The 16,462-nt window shown below is 58.0% G+C and overlaps 1 protein-coding gene across 1 annotated transcript in view; it reads left to right on the top strand.

The window, feature by feature from the left end:
* Window positions 1–4: 4 nt before the first annotated feature.
* Window positions 5–16,462, top strand: part of MAN2B2 (mannosidase alpha class 2B member 2) — a gene marked incomplete at its 5' end in the record, with an annotated part of 34,154 nt that continues 17,696 nt past the window's right edge. Inside the window, 11 exons of the mRNA XM_044913114.1 lie at window positions 5–79; window positions 1,460–1,658; window positions 2,981–3,171; window positions 4,194–4,332; window positions 5,925–6,058; window positions 7,591–7,865; window positions 9,265–9,456; window positions 10,137–10,389; window positions 11,226–11,336; window positions 11,414–11,606; window positions 13,799–13,936. Coding sequence (XP_044769049.1) covers window positions 5–79; window positions 1,460–1,658; window positions 2,981–3,171; window positions 4,194–4,332; window positions 5,925–6,058; window positions 7,591–7,865; window positions 9,265–9,456; window positions 10,137–10,389; window positions 11,226–11,336; window positions 11,414–11,606; window positions 13,799–13,936 — 1,900 coding nt within the window. The remainder of the gene's footprint in view (window positions 80–1,459; window positions 1,659–2,980; window positions 3,172–4,193; window positions 4,333–5,924; window positions 6,059–7,590; window positions 7,866–9,264; window positions 9,457–10,136; window positions 10,390–11,225; window positions 11,337–11,413; window positions 11,607–13,798; window positions 13,937–16,462) is intronic.

The raw sequence follows: 16,462 nt of genomic DNA, 5'->3' as shown, positions 1-16,462 counted from the left end.
ATACTATGTCAGTCTCCTTGTGGACAATGTGAAGGAGCGGGCCGCCTGGTTCCGGACATCACACCTCCTCTGGCCCTGGGTAAGGCGGGGTCCCAGGCCCCAGTGTCCCCAACACAGTCCAGTCTCACCCAAGCAGGCTCTTCCAGGGGCCGGGCCAGGCTGCCATCGTCAGCCCCGGGCCAGTGCCTCTTCCCTGCACACCACACAGCCTCACCCCTTCCTCCAGCTCCTCCCACCTCCCAGGACTCCCCCAGCCTCTCCCACCTGAAATACAGCCCCTGGCCCATGCCAGCCCCCAGCTCCACTCAGCTCCTCCCTCCTCCTCTTCCTATCACCGTGTTGGGGTGTGAGGCCGGGACGGGAATCCTGGCCCCCTGCTCCGTCACTGTGTGCCTTAGCCCCTCTGGTCTCAATTTCCTCATCTCTAAAGTGGGGATCATGACAGGCCCTGCCTCAGAGGCTTGATCTGAGACTGACAGGAGGCATGCCCCTTGACGGTGTCAGACACGGGACGTCCTCCTCCTCCTCACCATCACGTGCAGAGCTAACCTTCCCTGAACACCTCCAGGGCACCTGGCTCCTTCTATGTGATATATTTGTCTCATCCACTTAATCTGCCCCATGGGCCTGGGACGCAGGCACTGCTGGGATCCCATTTTGAAAATGAGGGAACTGAGAACCAGAGAGGTCAAGGGATCATCCTAACGCTGCATAGCAACAAACAGGGCAGCGAGGATGGGGATGGGTATTTGTGCTCAGAACCCGGCAGGGCATTCCGTAGCCTGTCTTCTTACATCTTGAGTCGTGGCAAGGTGCATAGAAGGTCTGTAATCGTGGGTGATGGCTGTTATCCCTGTTATTCATGATTATCATTCTATTATAAATAATGATATTGATGAATAGTAATACTGTTGGTCTTTAAAAAAGTTCCAGGGAGAGAAATAAGTCAGACAGAGAATTCCAGTACCACACGATCTCATTTAATGTGGTTCTAAAATCATCAAGCATAGAGAAAAGAGATGAGTTTTGTAGTCCCCGGATTTGGGGGGTGAGGGAGGAAGCTCTGGGCGAAAGTGGTCAAAGGTACCAACTTCCAGTTATATAAGAAATATGTGCTGGAGATGTAACGTACAGCATGATTTAAAACTAACAAGATTTTAAAACGAAAAAAGTAAACAGGAAGGAAGGAAGGAGGAAGGAAGGAAGGAAGGAAGAAGGAAGGAAGGAAGGAGGAAGGAAGGAAGGAGGGAGGAAGGGAGGGAGGGAGGAATGAAAGAGGGAGGGAGGGAGGGAGGGAGGGAGGGAGGAAGGTGCAAAGAATGCCCTTGGGAGCTGGTTGGGGCTTCTGCCAGGGAGAGCGGAGGGCCCTTGATGGGGGTATTGAGGGATGGGCTGGGCTGTACCTGGGCTGGGCTCTGCCCCGGAATTCCAAGGCTTTGTGCTGTGTCCCGGCCTGCAGGGGTGTGACAAACAGTTCTTCAACGCCTTGCTGCAGTTCGAAAACATGGACCATCTGCTGGACTTCATCAACAGTAATACATCCAAGCTGGGCATCACTGTGGAGTACGCCACGCTGGCTGAATACTTCGGTGCCTTGCACGATACCAATGTCACCTGGCACGTCCGTGATCACCAAGACTTCCTGCCCTATTCCTCAGGTATGAGCCCGTGCAGGTTGGGGTGCAAATCTGGTGCCACGGAGGGCGCCCACCTAGTGTCTGCTCTGCCCTGCTGAGGAGCTTGTGAGGGTCACTGGGGCTGAGATTGGCCATGCCCCCCACTGCCCCCCATACTCTGTCCCACTAGACATCCTAGGATTGATGGGACACTCACAGAATGGCTCTGTAGCTTCCTATTTCCACATCCAGGAGGCCTTGGCTGCCTTCATGTGGGAGGGCTACAAGAGTATGAGCTTGGTTATAGTCAGGGGGGAGGGGCAAATTGATGTGGGTGAGGTTACAGGTGAAGTTCAAGGGCTCCTCTGTGTGGGCGTGGTTACAGCCCAGGCAGAGCTGGATATGTGGGTGTGGGCAGGGTTATGCTGAAGTGGGCGGGGCTACACCAAAGAGGGAGGAGATAGGGCAATGTCCTGCAGGTGTTCTGAATGGGCTTGGCTTGGTGCAGCCCCCCAGCAAGACAACGTTTCTTGGGAGCCTGGACAGGTGCGGTGAGCCCTGGTCCCTGCTCTGAGTCACTGGGGATTTAGAGCTTAGGCTGCGGAGTGCCCCTGCCTGACCAGGACACTCAGCCTGCTGCAGGAGCTGTGGACCACACGGTCTCCTTTCCTGGGGCGGGGGGGCTACCCTTCCTGGTGTGCTCAGGTCGTGCGGGGGAAGGTCAGGGAATGGAGACGCTGCTCAGCCTGGGTGGAGGCCAGAGCAGTAGGGAAAGTCAAACACCTTGTGAGACCCAGCCACCCCCCTCCCCGGGGGGGCACCCAGCCCCCATGCCCCCGAGGAGCCTTGGTCAGGAGGCATCATGTGTGTGGGTCAGCGCAGCAGCTACGGGATCCCTGGGCTCTCCCCCTCCCCCCTCTCTGGGCTGCCAGTGGAACCCCACTGCTTGCAGGCTTGTCCCGGACTCCCCATTGCCCCTGAGTCGCATACAGAGGTCTCTGCCAGCACTCAGGGCCTGTGCCAGCTGGGTGCTGCCTACTTGGCTCCCACCCGCCTCTCCTCCCCGAGGTCTCCCAGGCCCTCGGCTCACAGGCGGTTCCAGGTTTCCCAGGTCCACCCTGGGCTCTCTGGCCCCCATCCCAGTCCTGGTCCAGCCCAGCCTGATCCTCACACCTACCCCAGCCCCTCCCTGGGATCCCCGGGCCATTCCTGGTCTGGCCGGGGCAGGAGTGAGTGGCTGCCTCCAGAGGTGACCCAGGCAGAGCCAGACCCCAGGCCCAAGCTTCCCCAGGTCTACAGGGACTTGGGCTCAGGAAGCCCCCAGGCCAGGGAGACTCACGCCAACTGCCAGCCCTCCTCTGTAGGTCCATTTCAGGCCTGGACCGGTTTCTACACGTCCCGCAGCAGGCTTAAGAGGCTGGCAAGGCGAGCCAGCGCTCTGTTGTACGCCGGGGAGTCCATGTTCACACGCTCCGTGTGGCCCGCCCCCCACCAGCACCTGGACCTGGACTGGGCCCTGAAACAGCTCAAGCAGCTCCGCTGGGCAGTCTCCGAGGTAATGGCACACCTCTCAGCAACACCATCGGGTTGGAAACCTCCCGTGCAGTGCGCTTCCCCAGCCCGTGGTCACTAAAGGTCCACTTTCCAAACAGAACACCCAGGGGGCCTGTGGTCGCATGGCAGGCGCATGTGGACATTGTGGTCGCATGGCAGGCGCATGTGGACACCGGGCCAAGGCTAGAACCATGGTCTGACAGCCTTCAGCTGGTGGCTTCAGTGGCTTTACAGCCAAATTTACCCAGAGTGCAAAGGGCAAAGAAGAGAAGCACTGGTGTCTACAGTCCTGTGTGGATCCAGTCCCCCTCCGCTGTGTGGCCTCAGGCTTGGGACTTCCCTCTCTGGGCCCTAATTCCCTCCCTGTACAGTGAGAAGCTCGTGCCCACCCCAGGATGGTGGGGCAGCTGAATGTGAGAATGTACAGAACCTGCTCGGCATAACCCCATAGCAAGTTGTTCCCAATTTTCTGTCTCCACTCGTCCCCCACTGAACAGACGGGAAAACTGAGACCCCAGAAATCCTGTAACTTGTCATCACCCAGCCAGAAAGGGGCCATGCTGGCCATGGCCTTGGCACACTCACCGGAAGGGCATTGACGGCAGAACGTGTCACCGTGTTGGGGGTGAAATGGATAGACTTTAGAGTCCATTGGAGTGAGCGGGACACACGGCTTCAGCTGGCGGGGCCTCAGTTTCCCTGTGGGGAAGGAGCTCATCCCACCCCCATTTTGGTACAGAGAGTGGAGGGTGCCTGGAGAATCCCAGTGGCACTCACAGGAACACTGCACAGTGGAGGTGAAGCTGGGGCGGGTCCCTTGCAGAGGTCTGTTTTCAGACGTTAGGGGACTCAGTGGGCTTCTGCAAGGTCATCAGTCCCTCTGAGCCTCAACTTCCTGTTCTGGAATGGGCTAGGGACCCTCAGCTGCTCCACTAGCAGCTGGTGAGAGGGAAGGAGAGCCGGCGCCTGGAGGTGGTGTGGGAGGCAGGCCTGATCCCGTGTCCCCCACTGGTCGGGATGCAGGTGCAGCACCACCACGCCATCACTGGGACCGAGACCCCCAAGGTGAGAGACACGTACGTGAAGAATCTGCGGTCAGGGATGCAGGGTGTGCACGAACTGATGGCCTCCATCGCCCAGGATAGGACCCCTGCCTTCACAGGTAAGCGAGGCCCCTACGGCACGTCCCTGCCGCTGTGGGAGGGGGGCTGACCCTTTCTGAGCAGAGAGCCCGTGGGTCTCGGGGTGGACCTGACCAACCCAAGCCTCAGACTCTGCAGCCACATGCCTTGTGCACCACGGACCCTTGGTCTGAGCTTGGCATGTGCCTTGACTGTTGGGAGCCTCCCTGTCCTGTCTGTGATGGGGAGATGGGGAGGTTACCACGTGAGCCAACTCAGTATGGAATTTGCTCAGAGCTCAGCCCGCAGTGTTTACTGCAGTGCGCGGAGAGTCTGTAAGCTAGGGGTGCTATTTTCCTCACTGTGTAGCTGAGGACACAGCAGAAACAGAGAGGTTGGGGACATGCCCAGGGTCATCCAGCTAGCGAGGAACAGAGCGGGGATTGAACCCAGGGACTGTGCTCAGTATTGCAGAGGATGCAGGTGTCCTCGGGGACCTGAGCCCAGCCTGGATTCCCCAGCTCCCTCCTAAGCTCAGTTTGGGTGCCGATGTCCGACCCTTTGACAGCCAAGGGTTCACACGTGTGGAGTAACTGATCATGCCAGCGTGAAGCCGAGGAATTGTGACCCAGGAAGTCCTCGGAGCGCCGGGACACCTCGGCCTCCCTCCCTGTGCCTGATGTCAGGAGCACAGGGCCTGCTGCCCCTTCCCCAGCTCCCACCTCAGCCTGCACTCTGTCATGGTGCACCCCTCACATCTGACCTCCCTGCTCACCTGGCCTGCTCGTCCCTCCCCTCTGTGTCTGTGTGCAATGCCGTCTGACCTTCAGACCGGGAAGGCCCCCGGGGACCACGCACGCAGCACACAGTCCCAGCCCACAGACCCTGGGGTTGGCTGGGCGAGACAGCTGCGGCAGAGCTGGACCCGGGGTCTGATTTCCCTGCCAGGTGGTGCCGTCCATTCCCATGACCTCAGCAGGGAGGCTTGCCCGAGCAGTGAACGGGTGGAGGTCAGGAAAGGTGTCCCAGCCACAGGGAACAGGCCGGGCAGGGGCAGGGGGCTGGAAAGTGTGTGATGTGTTCAGGGGTCCAGGAATCATCAGACATGGCCAGAGTTTACCTTCCTGGGGGTAAAGGACGGAACACACATGGGACCCAGGGCCACATCGCTGGGGCTCAAACGCTGGGCCAGGCGATTGGAGTGGACCCTCCAGCCTTCTGAGAATTCTCCAGTCCTTCCCAGTGCCAAGCATTCAGAACTTGGGAGCCACACCTTAGTGGCGGGTCAGTTTGGGCAGGTGACTGTCCTTCTCCGGGCCTCAGTTCCCTGGTCAGTCAGTCCAGTGGGGCTGTCAGAGAATGATGTGTCAGGAACACAGGGACCCTCACTGTCCAGAGGGACACGGAGTGATCCCTTCCATCCTCCCCTGCCTGGGGACTGGACACAGAGCCCTGGGCAGAGTATGGGGCCTGCTGGGTATAGGAGCGCACTAGCCCACTGGTCCCTATATTCAGCTGCCCTGGCAGCTCTGCAGGGCTGTGTCTCCTGCCTCCGTTTCCCACGTAGCCAGGGGCCCCCAGAGGTGCTGGGTGAGTCCAATGGCAGCAGGTAAGGCCGGTTCTGTGTGTGCAGACCCAGGAGCTGGGGGACACGTTGCCGTGGTCTACAACCCCCTGGCCTGGACGGTCACCACCCTTGTCACCCTGACTGTGGGCTTCTCCAGGGTCAACGTCACAGACGAGTCCGGCCGGCCAGTGACCGCACAGGTATGGCCATGACAGCGTGCACGGGGCACGCTCGCTGTTGCCGACAGCTGTTCTGGGAGGGCACTTCCAGAAATGGGAGGAGGTCACGTGAACATGTGACCCTGGGGGCCCACTTGCGGGACAGCCCCCTGGGGACCCTTCTCCAGTAGGGCCTGTGGGATCCACCAAGGGACTGACACTGGGCTATGAGCATCCCGCCACTGTCCCCTCCCTGGAGGGTCTCCTGGGTGGTCTGCCCTGGTTGGGAGGCTTCTCCTCGCCCCCCGGCCATGGGGCATATTTATATTCTCATGTAAACGACCACTTTCTGTGGAAAGGCGCTCAGGGGTCTTCAGAGGGGCGCTTTGTGGAGGCGCTGATGTTGCAGGCTGGCCCAGCTGCCTGTGTCCACACACGCAGATACCAGGATGTGTGTGGTCTGTCTTCCTTTCCTTCCTCGGCAAACACTCGCGAGGGCGCATTCTGGTCCAGCCAGGGCTGAGTGCTCATGCCCTGGACAGCAGTGCCACCACGGGGAGGGGCGCTCAGACACTTAAAGGGCATGTGTGGTGTGGAGTGATGACCCAGGGAGCCAGGGTAGCAGGCCTTGGTTGATGCCGAAGGAGGAGGAGTTCATCGAGCTGGGCAGGGAGACGGGACGGTGTTGGTTTCAGCAGACCCAACCCCTGGCACCCCCTTCTTCACCCACACGCAACACCACTCAGAGTAAATGCACTCAACAAATATTTTGGAGACCTGCTGTGTGTCAGGCCCTGCCCTAGGGGCCGGGCTTCCTTAATAACCAAGCCCATGAAGTCCCCGCCTGCAGGGAACTCATATTCTCGCCCTGGGTGACAGGCAGGAAACCAAGTAAGCGCATGTTAATGTGACAGATGATGGTGATGGGGGCAGGGACAAAGTGTCTGCTGTATGTCCGACACAGCCTGGGTGGGACGGTGTGTGCAGCCATTCTGGGGTTCCTAATAGGGCCCCCAAGGTTCCCACAAGGGCTCAGATGCTGCATGCTTCCCCAGGAGAGTGGGGGGCTCGGCTGAGTGTGCCCAGTGTCCTCCTCCATCCCTCCCAGTTCAGGCGACAGAGGGTTGGGGAAGGCCAGGAGGGTGAACAGGAAAATGCCCCCTTGGGGAAATTGGGAGGTTGTGAAATAAGATGTGTTCAGGGTGATGTGTTCAGAGGTCTTTGGAGAGAAGGTCCTCCAGGGATAGGGATAGGGTCTCTCTTTGGAGAGAAGGCCCTCCAGGGATAGGGAACAGCATGAGCAGTGGCTCAGAGGCAGGAGAGAGCAGGGGTGCTGAGAAGGGAGGGCAGTTGCTGATGCTGGAGTCTGAGGAGTGGGGGAGGCCAGGGAGGGGGACGGGGCTGGGGCAGGATCCTGTTGAGCAGGGAGGATGCCTGGAGGGAACTCAGCAGGGTCCAATGATGGAAAGACCCTGCCGCCTGTGAGTAGTGAGCACCCTGCCCAGGAGGTGTGCAAGTCACAGGTTACTGAGGACACAGACCCACCATTTTGTTTTGTTCTGCTGGCCTTGCAGGTCCAGGAATCAAAGGAGAAGCAACCTGCTTACAACTTGCATGTGCTGACCACAATCCCAGGCCTCAGTTACCGACACTACAGCATCACGCCCACCCGGGGGACCCAAGTAGACACCAAGCAATTGGGTGCCAGTCTGGCTAGAACCTCCAACTTTGGCCGCAAGACAGAGACACATGCTGGTCCAGGGGGCAGGCACCTAATTCGTGTGGAGAATGACTGTTACACTGTGTTCCTGGACCGGGACACTAACCTGATGCACAGCATCTTGGAGAGGTGAGGCACAGCCATTGCTGCCTCTGAGGCGGAGGCGTGCACTGGGACGTGGGCATGTCATCCCCCCACCTGCCTCTGTGTCCTCACCTGCCCGGGGAACCTCCTGGAGGTGGTGAAGGCCCTTCCTGTGTTACCATCTTTATTTCTGCCTTTTGAGACTAGACTAGTACAAGAAAGCCCTTCATGAATCTTATCATTGCAGGGCTGTTGATCCACAGACAAAGTGGGTGTTGAAGACATGTTGAAGATCGGGGAGAATATGTCATATTCACTTTATCCACTTTCTTAAATTCAAAGAAACGTATCCATCCATTCATCCCACGACAGATGGAGCAAGTTTGACTCCTCCAGTCCCTAGCTGACGGCACCTGGGGGAGCTGATGAAGGGAAGCAGGGGCGGGCAGCCTGCAGGCAGAAGGGAAAGGGCTTGGGGCCGGACTAATGACCACGATCTTCTCTGGCCTCTTCAGAGGGGCCAGAGGGGCCCTTCTCAGACGCTCCCCCCACCGCTTTCCTGTCCATGCCCCCCACCATAGCACAGAAATCCCCCAGTTGGGTGTGGAAGGGACATTTCTTCATGTTCTGCTCCTGGCAGCGCCACGCCCCAATCCCGGTACACGGCTGTGCCTTTGCTTAGACCACACACAGAGGTACAATCCATACTCATGTCTACACCATCCACGTGTCTACCGGGCTCTGAGTCTCTGCCCACCCTTCCCCCATCCCCCGTCCCAACCTCAGTATCTGAACAGAATGGAATGAACCCAGATCGTGCTGTTGGAACAGAACCTGAGTCCTGCTTTGGGCTCTTCCCAGACATGTGATCCTGTGTCAGTGATCAGGGCCCCCAGCCTCGCGGGGCTCGTTAGCAAAGTGGGTTCATATTCCCGGCCCTCGGGAGTCAGGAGGAGGCAGTGAAGTGCATGAAGGTGCTGGCTCTTGACATCTGGACACCTGGGGGTCCGCATGACAAAGTCCTTGCTAGTGCTCCTCAGGATCCCTCGGAAAGGTGTGGGGTGGTGCTGCTGGCCGCCTGATGACCGGGCATCATCTCCGGGGACGTTGCCTCTGGGGCAGCATTAATGCCCTCTGCTCATGCTCTCGGGGGCCTGTTATGCAGCCTCTGTGGCCCTCCTGCTTGGGGTTCCCCCGGCACATGGAAGGATCTAAGGCCACTTGGCTCAGGGGAGGGGGTGTCTCGTGGACTTTATCTGAACCACGTGCATGGGTGTCACCGAGCGGCCTCGTGACTGTCACTGAGGTTCTGCTGAGGTCTCTTTTCTTCGCTTTGGTGGAGGTGGGTGTCTGCATAGAAGACTTGTTCGCCAACTTCCAGAGGACAATGCTCAGGACACACGTGCATGAAGAGAATACTGTTTTCCCTTTCCTGCCCCTGCAGAGAGAGTAACCGCACAGTGCGGGTGACCCAGGAGTTCATGGAGTACCATGTCAACGGTAATTTGAGATACGGCCCTATATCTGATAACTTTGTGTTTATCCCAACTGACACTGCGAGGCGCCCATGGAAAAGTGTGGGGATGCAGATTGTGTCAGGAAAGCTCATGACGGAGATCCGGCAGTTCTTCTACAGGTGCGCTCGGGCTCCCTGGGTGCACGTGGGCACGTGTACGAGGGAGTCAGGGTCCATGTGTGTTCCTGATTCCTGCTCCTGGATCGCTGCTTGGCACACGGTCATTCTCAATGGGAGCTTGATGAAGACGTGATTGCCCTGGACTCCAGTGCACGTGCTGTACCTCGTGGGGGGTGTCCAAGTGCATTAGTATTTACATTTATTTAATGTATGCAGTTTACACACTCACTATTGAACAAAATTGGAATGCAAACAAATATACAAATACCATAATAAGCATTATCAAATAAAATAACTGGCACTAGTGTTATAAGCATATTAATGGACCTGGTGAGAAAAAGTGGTGGAAGAAGACTGCAGCCCATGGCATTTTTCTTTTTATCAAAAGAAAACGCTCAGTAGCACCATAATGGTAATACTTAATAGAAACACATAAGATGGTCCAGGAAGGTTCCCTGCCCTCAGCCTGACTGCAGGAAGGACGGAAGGAGGGAAGGGGGCATGAGAAAAGGAAGGAAGGGAGAGAGGGAGGAAGAGAAGAAGATGTGGGGAGGGAGGGAGGGAAGAAAGGAAAGGAGGGAGGGAAAATGGAGGGAAGATGGGAGGAAAGGGGAAGGAGGAGGGAGGGGCATCCACAAAGCTCCCAGAGCCTGACCCACCGATTCCCAATTCTGCTCCAGGAAGGTGAGGGACAGGAATCACACATACGCCATCTACTCGCGGCTCGCCCACGTGCCAGTCGGCCATGGTGGGGAGCTGCTCTGCCGTCGCATCGAGCAGGAGTACCGGGTGGGCCCCTTGGAGCTGAACTGCGAGGCCATCCTGAGGACCAGCACCAGTCTCCACAACCGACAGGTCCTGTACTCGGACAGCAACGGCTACCAGATGCAGCGGAGACTCTTCCGGGAACACACGAGCAACAGCATCGCTCGGGTACGCCCTAGGATGCCTGCTGGACCCGTGCCCACGGGGATAGCCCGGATGGCGCTTTTCCAGAAGGCCGGAGCAGGAAGCCCGGTGCCCAGCCGCACATCAGCTCCCACATCCTAGGCCTTCAGCCCTGTGACCCTGGGCAAGCGGGTCGGCTCCCTATGGCTCCCTGCTGACCCGATCAAGGGAATGACCTCGGCCCCCAGGGCTGTGAGGGTCAGCGGGAACCATCCAGGTGAAGCCCGCACTGGGGGCTTCTTGTGCCCCCGGTAAACATTAGTTCTTGCTCTTCCTGTGGGGCCCAGAGGGGTGTGTCCCCTCCCTGCTCTGCTTGTGAGTTCTGGCCCCTTCGTCCCTGCTTGCTCGCTCTCCCCCGCTGTGCAGGGGCTCCTGACAATCCCTGTGGGTCCACCCGGGACGTTTGCTCCAGGAGCTCAGAGCGTGGAGGGTGTGGCTGCCCCCTCGCAGCCCACACTCGGCCCTTTCTCTCTGTAGCAACCCTTGGCCCAGCACCCACATCAGGCTGGACCCCACAAAGCCCCTCATCACTCCTGCAGGAATGTGCAGAGTGGGTCTTTGGGCCCATTGTATGGGTCGGGAAACTGAGGCTTGAGTGGGCTAAGTCTCCAGCTCAGATGGTCAGGAAGCAGTGGAGTTGCATGTGAATGACAGTCTGTTGGTCTCCAACGTCAGAGCCTCTCCCATAGTCTCCCTGCTGCACCCTGAGCTGTTGCTGTGCCCGTGCGGGGGGCTGGCTGGGGGGCCAGAGGGGGACCCCGACCAGCAGGTCTGCCCTTCCTTTGCCACGACCGCCAGTCTGGCCATGTTTGTGTCCACAGAATTACTACCCCATGGTTCAGTCCGCCTTCATCGAGGACGGCCGAAGCAGGCTGGTGCTGCTGTCTGAGCAGGCACATGGCGTCTCCAGCCAAGGGAACGGGCAGGTGGAGGTAGGAAGTGGCCCTCCTGGCCCCCCGGGGGCACGAGCAGGTGGGAGGGGGGCCTGTCAGACAGCTCTTGCCTGCAGGTCATGCTCCATCGCCGGCTGTGGAACAACTTTGACTGGGCTCTGGAATACGACCTCACACTGAACGACACCTCCGTTGTCCACCCTGTGCTCTGGTTCCTGTTGGGACCCCGGCCTCTCACCTCGGGCCTGCGCCGGAGGAGTGGGCTGTTACTGCAGCACAGACCCCTAGTGCTGTTAAGAGAGCTGAATGGTAAGGGGTTTCACCCCAGAATGAGCCCACCTGGCCGGGGCAGACCTGGGGAGGGGTGTGGGCCACCAGTGATCTGGACAACTTTGAGCAGAGGGAACTCAGGGATCTCTGATCCAAAGTCCTCCTTTAAGGTGTGGGCAAACTCGGGCAAAGAGGTCCAGGGTTCACTCAAGCTCATGTAGGTAGTGGGAGCTTTTCTGAGACTCACACCCAATCTACCCTCTACCTTTTCCCTGAGTAGCCTTCATTTTCTGCTCTGATGTCTCTTTTTCTTTTTTAATATGACATATATGGCTTCACACCTAGAAGAGCAACATTAAAGACTTGTTTTGTTTGACTTCTGGGTATGCTGTCACCAAGTGAGGGTGAATCCAGCCCATGGTCTGATCTGCAGAGCTCAGGCATTGCTTCCGCTCAGACCCCTATTGACTTACACAGTCTGTGTCTGTATGAAAATAATTGAACATGAGAAACAATAGGCAATGATCGTGTGTAAAGATGGTACTTCGGAGCATCATTTAAGGAAGGAACCAGCTAGATACAATTTGGTACCCGTCTCACTAATCCTGCAAGTGATTCTGTCCGACTCACTTGCTGAGGTTTTGAAGAGAATGTGGTTATAATTGCTCCTGGCTTTAGTTTTAGAGCCAGGCCCGCCCAGGTCTTCAGAAGCAGGCAGGCTGTTGCTCACTCTTGTATGAAGCACGTATTGAGTGCCTGCCATGTGCTGCGCACCAGGGATGAGTAAGGGCCAGGCCTCCCCCTGAAGGATTTCTCCTGAGCTGTCCGCTGGGGAGCCATGCTCATACACATCCAGGCTCAGGGAACACAGGGAGAGGTACTGAGGAAAGAGCCTGGGGCCTTGTGCTTTGGGGACCAAGAGCCTGGAGGAGAGCAGGATCCACTTGGAGCGGTGTCAGTTGAGGTTCTCTTGTTTGGAAGTCACAGACACTGAAGGGGCAGCTGGTTGGGCAGAGTGTGGACAAGCTCCCGGAATCAGAGCAGCTGGACGAGAGGCGTGGGCAGGCGGGGTGGGGGCAGGGCCGCGGGGGGCCTGTGGGGAGCAGGTGAGCTCAGTCATCCCTGCAGGACTGCCATGAGCTGCCTGCCTGGCCACCTCTGGGTCGCAGGCTCCCAATCCCCAGAGAGGGAATGTGATGGGCCAGCAGGTCGGGGTCTGCTCCAGGATGAGTCAGTGGTTCCTTCCAGGAGGCTGAGAGCCCTTTCCACAGAGGGCCATGGCCCCGTGTTGGAGGAGGGCCCGTGGCTAGGTCAGCATCTCCCACTGGCCCCACTCTGCTGTCTCTTGGTTGAAAGTGAGAGAAACTCAACATGCACTGGCTGAGCCACCAGGAGACCCTATCCCGAGGTGCACGCACATGACTGCGGGAAGGGCAGGGTGCAGTTGGCGCTCAGGGGCTGGAACCTTCATGAAGCCATCCCTCTCCCTCACACTCTCAGCTGTGCTTCTCCCTGTCTGCAACCTTCTTTACCCTCCTTACTGGGATGAGGCTGTGAACTCCTGTGTAGTGCATGCCCTCCTCCACCCTATCCCTGCAGAAGGACTGAGCTCAATCTTCCCATGCTCAGGGGCAGAGGTCCCAGGGAAAGTTCCTGATTGGTGCAGAGAGGAGCTCCAGGTCTGAGCGTGGACCAATCACTGTGGCCGGGGGACTGGGAGGAGGTGGTGCCCCAGCTGGAGCCCAGAGTTGAAAGGGCATTTCCTGGGAGGAGGAGGGGCTGAGGTGCCCTCTGAGCAGGGGGACCAGGGATGACAAAACAAGGGAGGAGCTTGCATCCCAGACCTTGAATTGAAATCAGGGCTCTGCCTGAGCCTGCCCTGTGATCTGGAACAAACCCCATCACCTCTCTGGGCGGTAGTCTCCCCATCTGTACTTTGAAATGGCTGGACTAAAGATTCAGGGTCTTTCCAGCTCTTAGACTCTGTGATCTGGGCCCCTGGACATGTGGGAGGAAAGGCATCCAGGCGGAAGGATGTCCGTGGGCAAATGCAAGAAAGGGGATGCCTGAGGCGCTTGGAGCAGCAGGTGCTTCAGGCTGTCTCCCTGTGGGGCACACGTGGGCAGGAGCCGGATCACCTGATCGGGGGCACATAGTGTGCCGAGCTCACGGTGCCAGCAGGAGGAGCGTGGCCCCGATCCTTGTCCTGGCTCTGTGTGTCTGCCCTGCAGAGACTGCCCAGAATCTCCCAGGCCCCCAGCAGCAAGAAGCCGTGACCCTGCCCCCACGTCTTCACCTGCAGATCCTGAGCATCCCAGGCTGGAACTACAGCTCCAACCACACAGAGCACCTGCAGAGCCTCCAGAAAGGTGGGGCAGGTGTCCAAGGGAACCAGACTCACGGCTCCCTCCCCATGTCAACCTGGCCCCGCGCCCATCACCACACAAAGTGGGCTCCTCTCAGTGTTGTCCTGCTTCCGCATGGTCAGCTGATCCCCTTCTCTGCCCAGTGGGGAGACCCAGGCCCACAGAGAGGCCCTGGGGGGCCAGGGTCACTCAGCAAGCAGGGTACGCAGTGGGCATGGACCCCAGCCCAGGACCTGTCCACACCCATTCTCTGATGGATCCCTGCTAACCCCACCACCAAACCCCAGTCATCGTCCACCTTCTGCCAGACCCTCAGCCTGCAGTGCAGTCCTGCCTCCTCAGGGACTCCTCCTGGAGCCCTGAGCAGCCAGTCCCACTCGTCCTCTGAACCCAGGAAGCCTGACTGTCCAGAGCTTCCATTCATTCACTGAACAAATGTCTCTTGTGCCAGGCACTGGCGAATCAGCAGTGACCAAGGTAGGTAAGGACCCTGGACTCACAGAGCTCTCAGACTAGAGGGGGAAGCAGCCAAGTCACCAGCCAGTGATGTTGGTGTTCACATTAAGCCCCCAGCAGGGCATCATGGAGGGCTTCCTGGTGGAGGTGACACCTGCCATGAACCGACCCATCCTGTTGCCAAAGCTCCAGCTGCACCTTATCTTCCCCTTTCCACTGGGAGCAGCTCAAAGGCAGGGCTGGCTGCCCCTCAGCCTCCCTCTTGTCCCCAGAGCCCCACCCAGGTCCTGGCAGGCCCCAAAGACTGCTCAGTAGGAGTCTGCAGAATTAGGAAGGAGAAAAAGGAAGAAGCAATAGGCCAGATAACACCTTTATCTGATAAAATGGATCTTGGGGGCCATGGCTCATGCCTGCAGCCAAGTGGCTTTCTAGCACTGAATCCCATCATCAGGAATCCCCACTGTCACAGAAGATGCTGGGCGGGGAACCTCCCCTACAAGGCAGAGCGTTCCCTTCCCACTTGTGTGCAAAGTCACATGCAAGAGATTGGGTCCCCTGTAGACAGCTGGCTCCCAATTAGGAGGAGAAAGGGGCTCTCCTGGGGGTAACCCCAGACCCACTGAATGAAGGTCTGTCCTCCGTGGAGAGCAGCGAGTCAGGGGCAGAATGAGGGGAGCCTCAGGGATGGAGTGTGACCCCCCCCCACTCTCCCCGAGCTCAGGGCCACCTTATGAAGTAGGTATGTCGTCCTGGACATCAGCTTGTCCTAGCCCCACCCCCACCCCCATCCCCATCAGGAGACAGAGGACCTGCCTGACCCTCGGGCTCGAATCTGTAACCACCTCCTGCCCCCAGAACAGGTAGAAGGGATTTTACAAACCCTGTGTGCGGGGTCATTTGGGAATGGATGGTTGAATGTAGTGATGAATGGATGGATAGATGGATGAGTGGATGAATGGATGGATGGGTCTATGGACGTATGAGTGTTTGAATGGGTGAAAGGAAGGATGGATTCATGGATGGACAAATGGATCATGGATGGATGGATGGGTGGGTGGATGAATCGATGAAGAGGCTTCCCTCCCAAGGTTGAATTTAGTGGAACCCAGTTATATAAAGAGCAGGCCCACCAGGCAGTTTCAGTGAGAAAGCTCTAGGCACTCAGTCCTCCACCCCATGGGAAATGAGGCCGTGTATGGCCAGGACAACCTATATATTACACTCATGGTAGGGCCAAAATGCAAGGGGCCCAGGACAGTGGGAGTCCTGGCAGGAGGGGGTGGTTAAGAACCTTTTTCAAAGAACTACAGTAGAGTGTAGGCTGGTGCGGTGAATGATGGGGATGCTGGGTTGAAATGCCCTGGGAACAGACCATCTCTGCTCCCTCAGGCAGCTCCAGCTCTCACTCGACACCCCTGCAAGGCACTAAGGTCACCATTTACCCAAAGGAAATCCGGACGTTCTTCATCCACTTTCGTAGCAGTGAGCCCTTGGCTGACTCTGTGACTTCAGAGAGACCCCAGGGACCCCAGGAAAAGGAACAGGTCCCAGGACATGGAAAAGCAGCATGGAGGAATGAGGGAAGATCAGCTGCCCACTTGATAGGCTAATGCAGAAAGAAAATGGTCAGATTGGGGGTTTTGTTGTTGTTTAAATAAAAATTGCATTTCACAGACCCACATGTTCTCCTGGGGCACTAGAGCCGGCCTCTCCTATCCTCCTACCTGGGTGATGTCTGCACGCACACTCACACTCCTCCTGCCTGTGTGGAGTCATCAGGAAGCTCCCATAAGGCAGAGTGAAATACCCAGCGTGACAGCAAATGCACCTGCCATGCAGGCCCCGCCCCCTCTCGCCCAGGCCACCAGTGTGACGTGTGGGCCTACTGTGTGCCTAATGATCGGTTGTGGAGGGGGTTACACTGCGAGGACAGGGGGCCCTCAGAGCCCGTGGGTGGCGTGGGGGTCTGGGGCCCATTCAGGAAGGCTGTGGAAAGGTTACCCCCAGGGCAGGAGCTGTGGGAAGAGCAGGAGCCCCGAGGCCTGAGCCCTGACAGGCTGGGTGCTGAGAGCA

Source organism: Neomonachus schauinslandi, chromosome 2 (assembly GCF_002201575.2).
Source record: "Neomonachus schauinslandi chromosome 2, ASM220157v2, whole genome shotgun sequence".
Classification (NCBI taxonomy): Eukaryota; Metazoa; Chordata; class Mammalia; order Carnivora; family Phocidae; genus Neomonachus; species Neomonachus schauinslandi.
This window is presented reverse-complemented; position numbering and strand designations above follow the sequence as displayed.